At 35.9% G+C, this 7,683-nt stretch overlaps 2 protein-coding genes across 3 annotated transcripts; both read right to left on the bottom strand.

Moving 5' to 3' along the window:
• Positions 1-507: 507 nt before the first annotated feature.
• Positions 508-3,060, bottom strand: LOC106320269. 2 transcript variants are annotated; one of them, XM_013758634.1, is made up of 2 exons: positions 2,694-3,060; positions 508-2,358 (listed from the first exon to the last, which is right to left on the bottom strand). In XM_013758634.1, exons 1-2 carry the CDS (start codon positions 2,821-2,823, stop codon positions 719-721), a joined length of 1,770 nt encoding a protein of 589 aa, XP_013614088.1. In that variant the 5' UTR covers positions 2,824-3,060; the 3' UTR covers positions 508-718. The 2 variants fall into 2 exon arrangements, with proteins under 2 accessions (XP_013614088.1, XP_013614089.1); XM_013758635.1 differs by having other exon boundaries at positions 2,599-2,786.
• A 286-nt stretch (positions 3,061-3,346) lies between these two features.
• Positions 3,347-5,244, bottom strand: LOC106320265 (protein STRICTOSIDINE SYNTHASE-LIKE 8-like). The gene is made up of 3 exons (XM_013758630.1): positions 4,917-5,244; positions 4,372-4,626; positions 3,347-4,130 (listed from the first exon to the last, which is right to left on the bottom strand). Exons 1-3 carry the CDS (start codon positions 5,201-5,203, stop codon positions 3,542-3,544), a joined length of 1,131 nt encoding a protein of 376 aa, XP_013614084.1. The 5' UTR covers positions 5,204-5,244; the 3' UTR covers positions 3,347-3,541.
• Between the last annotated feature and the right edge of the window lie 2,439 nt (positions 5,245-7,683).

Genomic DNA, 7,683 nt, shown 5'->3' with positions numbered 1-7,683 from the left:
ATTGCATATGCATCATAATATAATCCCCTCCATCCAATCAGTAACTGATCCTGGTTTGATGATACCAAGGACACAACACGTTCGCGCACCGTATCAGAGACAATAAGATAATCCAAACCCCTCAAGCTATTCTTAAAAGAGAAACCTGCAACACCATATCCAATAAACCAGAACCTCTCCAAACATTGAACATCTATTAACAAAAGAGATCTCACTCTGCCAAATAAGTAACATACCAAAACTATAAAACAGTCTGTGGTCCCCAATGCAAAAATGATAAAACCCAAAACTCCTAACTTCATGTGCCACCACTGGAAACCTAACAAACTCACCAGACGCCTCCTACAATCTGACAAACTCACCAGACGCCTTCCCGCCACAAGACTATTATGTCTCTGATTCCTTTCCAAACCAACGAGACCATCATCCCACATTCTAATCCTATATCCATCTATATAACCAAAACGATTACAAGAATTCATTACCATAGTTAGACGACAAAACCAATAACACAAGACTGTTTTATTATTCCATTGCTTTTCCTCAAAGAAATCCCTTAACAGCCACCATAAAACCGCAGTAAGACCAGACGCTTACAACTCTTAGAAACAGAAAAAATGCAAGTGCTCATAGAGCTTATTAAAACCAGAAAACAACCTAAATCATAAGACAGGCCCTGCCTGCTTGAAAAACCTTGAGAAAAGACTCTAACCATAAATCAGATCCTCTGATTTCCAAGTTTCGGGTTTGAAGCACCCTTACTCTCTGCTTGATTGGTGGTATCTCCGTGTCGTGTTCCTGGCCTCTCTGCAGCTCGCTTACGTGGTGACGCAAGCGCATTGAACGCTCTCATTTTAGTACTTCCCGCAGTACCGGTCGACGGCTTGAATAGACTCTTACGTAATCCTGGTTTCTTCACCGCATCTCCACCAAGCGTGCCTTGCTCTTCTTCCACAAACACCACCTCGTCTGTCTCTTGAGCATTGTTCTCCTCTTTCTGTTTCTTGCCCACTTCCTTAGTTTCCTCCTCTTCTAGCTTCTCTAAAAAATCCTTTGCATCCATATCTATCTCATTCTCAAGTAGATGAGCCTTAATCTCATCCATGTCCATTACATCCTCATCTTCTAAGTCCACATGATCCTCCTGCATACCATGTACCGCTGCCAACCCTTGGTCCACATCAATAGGATCCGAGATGACTGTCGTTCCCTCAGCCTGAGATTTGGCCAGTTCCACTTGAAACGCTTGAGAAGGTGGCATTGCGCGAGACTCCTCAGCGGACCTGATCTCAACCTCCTCTCGAACTTCCTCACGAGCATCTTGTTGAGGCTGTTGCTCCCTAGTCTGTCCTGAAGAGGGTCGAATTTGTCCACTCTTAGCGCCAGGCCTTGAGTCCTCTCTCCTCGCAGGTCTGTGCCGAGAAGCTTCCCCATCTCCTCTATAAGTTCCACGGTTAGTGTAGGCTCTCTTACTTCCTCTCTCTGACACCTTCATCCATTTAGAATATGTTTCCTCCCCCATCTTGCCCTTACTTTTGCCATAATACTCCCGGCCTTCTCTTTCTTTATTCTGTTGATTCGCGTTTCCATTAATGACTACACCTTTATAACTCCTTGCGCGATCATCATACTTCCCTCCATCGTACCAAGCACCATTACCTTCTCTTCCTTCTCGTTTCTTTTCTGGGCTCTTCTTGATGTTCTTCACATCTAAGGGACAGACTTCATCTTTATGGCACAGACTACCACACACTTGACAATATCCAAACAGCTTCTCATACAGCAGCGATACCGGAGCTTCCTCTCCATCATAAAACTCCCCACCAGTGAAGTCTACCGTGGTTTCAAAACACAGCTCATTAAAAGCATCAACCACCACTTGCACGCGAGAGTGATCCAAATCTACAGCCACTGTCCTTCCTATGGCGTCACCAATGCTCTCAAAAGTGGGTTCCGTTTTGAACTCCCACGGGACTCCTATGACTCTAACCCAAAATGTTATCTCCGACGGGTAGAGCAAGGACTTGTTAGGTTGCCACCGCGCCAAGGACAACATCCAGTAATCAAAATGAATAGGTTGAAGCTTAAGAACCCCCTCCATGTCCTCCTCCTTTTCGAAGTCAAACTGGAACTTCTCAAAACCCAAATCCGAGCCAACAACCCTCTCCTCAAATTTCCATATCTTCGGGAGATTCGAGATCAGAGCCTTCATCTCCTGCTCCTCCGGATTCATACATCTTCCAATAAGAGTTTTGGAAAAAGTCTTGATGAGAGCTGAATTATCGAAATGGGGCACTGAAATCTTCTGCGAGTTCCTTCTCCGTTCTTCACCTCCCCCACATTGCTCAAAAGTTGACTCTGTGTCATAGCCAAAAGAAAAAGAATAAAGCTTTGATCTTTGTCAATAGCAAGAGAGAAAGTTACAAGGTATATGATCCAAGTATAGAACCCCTTCTTCCTTTTATACTGATCCCAAATCCTCATCCTAGGGCTACCACAATTTTCCTTAATTTCTCTTTGATTCATGATAACAGAATCAATCTCCCGTAATAATCCCATTAACCACAAACTCATTCTACAATCCCACATTTCTCGTACCAGGACACTATAACTTTCCTTCTGAAACACTTTTCGGGATATCTTCGTATCTCCACATCTCTGATTGATCAAACTAAAGGAAAGAGAAAAGATACGTTTTCTTCTTGATTCAATTTCGTCTTGATGATGATCGAAATTAAAATCAAAATCCCGATCCTCGTAATCCTTAGTTTTCGCCAAATCCAAATCTCCATCTTCATCGTAACCTCGATCAAACCAACCCATCCAAAATCAAAAGAAAATCTCGAGTTTCCATCTTCAGCCTTCCGACCTTGGAGAATCCCATCTCCAAATCGAATCTCCGATTCAAATCGACCCGTTAACCTCTCCTCCTCTCTAATCCCAGGATCCCAATACCTTTGAATCATCGAAACCCTAGAACACTAGATCGCCTTTCGCATCGCCGCTTGGACCATGGTTAAATTAAATATATGATTATATTAAATACATAAAATATACTCAAAACCTAAAATATAAGAGAAATTCCAAGAAAACAAAAAAAAAAAAAATGAGATTTTAAAATATATTGTGACACCAAAAATAAGTAATAAATTAAATTATGTATGTATTCGATCTAGTTTTGGTTTTTGGATATATTTTGTGATGTTTGATATTTATAGTTTATCACGGATTTTTGGGTATATTTTGATTTCGTGTATATCTTTGGTGCTAATTTTTAAATGTTACCAAATTATGAGAAACTATTTTAAAAAATATATATATATATTTGTAGATGGTTTATCACCTGACAAAATTTATAAAATCCCACAAAATTTTCTTTTTAACCACCTGACAAAATTTATAAAATCCCACAAAACTCCATTAAACAACTCAACTCAAAACTTCAGAATCAAAGTCCACTCGCACAACAACAAGAAAATACAAAAGAAGATGCTTGTCTTCTAACAAGTTAAAAAGAAGATCATACCACCAAATTACTAGCTCATTTGAGACCGTAAACAGATTTATCAAGAACCCAAACGGCCGGCCAATACACAGACCCAAACCATAAGTTGCCATCTTCTCTCTCGTAAGCTTCACTAACATACTTCATCGTCTTCCCTTCACTGTCCTCAAGTATCTCAAGAATCTCTCCTGTCTCTCCAGAGAGTTTCACAACAATTCCATGAGGTTTCCCTCCATTAACGAGATGAATCGCAGTCTCCACCTTCAGCGTTTTGATGAAAAACTTTCCAACAAAAGAGTGACTAAGAAACACACGAGTAAACAAACTGTCTTTGGAATGCAGTGCGACCCAAAAATGCCCCGTAGGCGTGCGTCGGATATTGTCCATAGGACCCGGGATCTTTGCGAAAACCTCATTGGTCCCGGCTTTGGGACCTTTGACCCATATTCTGTGGATTGTATTTGTACCACTTTCGCAGGTGAGTACAAAGGATCCGTCCTTGCTTAGAGCTAAACCATTAGGTAAATGAAGTTTGTCCATTATAACTGTGGCCTCTTTCTTTTTCATATCGTATTTAATTACTCTTCCTGTCTTCTCCCCTGACATATACACGTAGAACACTTGCCTGTCCAACAAAACAAACATAACACATACACAAGTTGGTTACATGTATATATGTTTGTTTGATATAATATACGATCATATTTTAGATATATTAGCTATGTCACATTCTGTTAATCTATTCTATAGTTTATTTATTATTCATTTTATTTTTATTGGCATTTCCACGTTTTGCTAATGTTACCAACCAGATAAAAAATATTAAGACCGTGAATTTAAATTAACGAATGTGTAATTTTAATTACTCGAAGTGGTATTTATCGCTGCTATCATTGAAGTAGAAGACGTCTTCTTCTTGGTCTATATCCATTTGGTTCGCAAACATGACTTTGCGACCTTCGGCTTCATCAACAACTAACTCGGCGAAGCCTCCCTTTGGTCCGACCTTCATGACACCAAAGTAACCATCACAAAAGTACAGATCTCCTGTTTTCTTATGGAAGCTAAGTCCCAATGGTCTCCCACAACTTGGAACTACTTTATGCCTCGAACAGTTATCTCTTCACTCACCAAAACAAAAAAGCGGGTCAGATTCACTAGCAAGGTTATTGAAAATCAATGTTCTAACAAATCGGTCATAAATAAATTAGTCTTAAGCGAAAAGATTTCTAGAACTATTTTTCAAAATCGGTTTAGACAGCGTATAGGCGCCCACCTATACCCTAATTAATCCCCTATAAAACGTTTAATTACTAAATGATTTGTTGGACATTGATGAAAATATATTGGACGACTAGTTATGGAACAACGAAAACATAGGAAGGTTGGCAACTTTTTGTTAGGAATGAACCTGTGAGGAGAAGAGTAGGCAAACTCAACCCAGCCTAGCTCTTCGCCGCGCCATTTGAGGATGCGACCGTCAGTGACGCCAACGTAAGGGCCTTCACCTTGTGAATCAAATTCTAAGCTCTCTGGTCCATCACCAGGGAGAGGAATGGTCTTAGCCATTTGGAGAACGTCCTTCGTGCCCTTTAAGAGGTCCGGCGCGATGATTGATGGCCAGAAGAAATAGCAAACGATGGCTAAAACAACCGGAAAGGCTGCAACCTGCTTCAGAACTCTCAGGCTAATCGGCATCCCTCTTGTCTCTCAGGAGAAGTTGTTATGTGAATGATGATAGTGCACTTGATTACTCTATTAAATAGATAAAACAGATATTCTTTTTCAAGTGTTTCGGACACAACACTCGTTACACACGTTGAGCAGGTACATATTAGTGTTCTCTTTAACCAAAAAGGCTTACAATGTTTTCTACCTTTTGTCTTTATACTGTTTCTTTTCTGAACAAAACTTTCTTGATCTTTGACCCATACAATGTTTTCTAGGCCACTAGTCTCGATAATACTAAACTATTCTTTCTCAGAAAAACACTCAGAACAAGGGACCAATGACTCGTTTTTGTTACTGTACCAATAGGAAACACCACCGACGATTAATGGGGACGCAGATCAAAAAAATATGTGGATCAAACATATTTATGCATATCAAATAGAACAAATACAAATCATTTAAATTTGCAGAGCAAATAAATTTGCAAAACAAATGTAGATCGAACTAGTTAAACTAATTTACAAAATTATCATATTTAAAAGAATGTAAAAATAAATAAATATATAATTTAAATATTTAAAATAAAATTACAAATTCTTATATATAAACAATTAATATTATTATTTTATTAAATACGATGAAAATTTAAACATTATGTAAAAATAAATACAATTACAACATACAATTAAACTGAAAAATTCATATAGAGTATTTTTGTTTGTGCATAACATATTTGCAATAATTTATCTAATGTTTGTTATAAGGTTTCCTTTTCTAAACTCCAAATATCTTATTTTAAACATATTTAAAATATATAATTCACTTAAGAAACAAATTGAAAATGTACTTTTATTTTGCAATTATTTTTGTGGATATAAATAACCTGAAATATGAAAAACCAGTTAAACAAACAAAGGATAAAAATACATGAATGTCTTATAATATATATATGTATGATAAAAAAAAGAAATTATATACGAAATTTCATTGTCTAAAATATGAAGGATAATAAAATAACTATTTAAATTTTTAAATATAATCAGTTAATAAAACGCATGAATTCATTTAAATACTGATTTCTATAAAAATCTTATAAGATGAATTTTCTTTTTGTACATAACTGTTAATTAGGAAAATTTATGTTAATTGTTATCAATAAGAAAAATAAAACCAACCATATATGTTTTTATATTTATTTAAATATTATATAAAATTATTTAGTGTAACTATATAAATATTTATACAGAAAATTAAGTTAAATTTATGAATATATCAAGTAAAAAATATATAATTGTTTACAAAAATATTATATAGTTTTTTTGGTTAATAAATGAAATAAATTAGGGGAAATTACATGTTTACCACTTTCATGCTACCACTTTTCATTTTTACCACCACAAAAAATATATTTTCAAAAATACATTCTTCATTAAGTGGCAAAAGACTCTTCTGCACATATTCTTTATATATATAAAAAATACATATTACAAAAATATTTAAATTAATTATACTATTTCGAAATTCAAACCCTAAACCCTAAACCATCAATCCTCAAACCTTTTTTTTTAAATACGAACCCTAAACCCTGAAACATCAACTCTAAACCCTAAACCCCGAAACATCAACTCTAAACCCTAAACCCTAAACTTTCAACTCTAAACCCTAACACATCAACTCTAAACCCTAAACCCTAAACTTCACCTCTAAACCCTAAACTATCAACACTAAACCCTAAACCCTAAAACATCAACTCTAAACCCTAAACCTTCATCTCTAAACCCTAAACCCTAAACCCTAAATCATAAACCCTAAACCCTAAACCCTAAAACCTTAGAGTTGATGTTTTAGGGTTTATATTTGAAGGTTTAGGGTTTACATTTAGGGTTTAGAGTTGATGTTTTAGGGTTTAAATTTGAAGGTTTAGGGTTGGAATTTCAGAAAAATATAGGGTTCAGGGTTCAATGTTTACGTTTAGGGTTTAGAGTTGATGTTTTAAGTTTAGATTAGTTAACCATATATTTTTTTTTGTCAAACTTAATCAAAAGAGTATAAATGTCTTTTACCCTTCATTAAAGATGAATGTAAAAGTGGTTAGTGTAAACATGAAAGGTGGTACTTTGAAAAATGTATTTTTGGCAATTTTCCAATAAATGGGAAACTGACATATTTACCACTTTCATGCTACCAATTTTCATTTTTACCTCCACAAAAAATACATTTTCAAAAATACATTTTTCGTTAAGTGGCAAAAGACTCTTCTGCCCTTATTCTTTATATATATAAAAAATACATATTACAAAAATATTTAAATAAATTATACTATTTCGAAATTCAAACTCTAAACCCTAAAACTCAACCCTAAACCCTAAACCATCAATCCTGAAACCTTTTTTTTTAAAATACGAACCCTAAACCCTGAAACATCAACTCTAAACCCTAAAACATCAACTCTAAACCCTAAACCTTTACCCTACATTTTTTTCAAATTCGAACCCCAAACCCTAAAA

This window comes from Brassica oleracea, unplaced genomic scaffold (genome assembly GCF_000695525.1).
Source record: "Brassica oleracea var. oleracea cultivar TO1000 unplaced genomic scaffold, BOL UnpScaffold00866, whole genome shotgun sequence".
NCBI classification, from domain to species: Eukaryota; Viridiplantae; Streptophyta; class Magnoliopsida; order Brassicales; family Brassicaceae; genus Brassica; species Brassica oleracea.
This window is presented reverse-complemented; position numbering and strand designations above follow the sequence as displayed.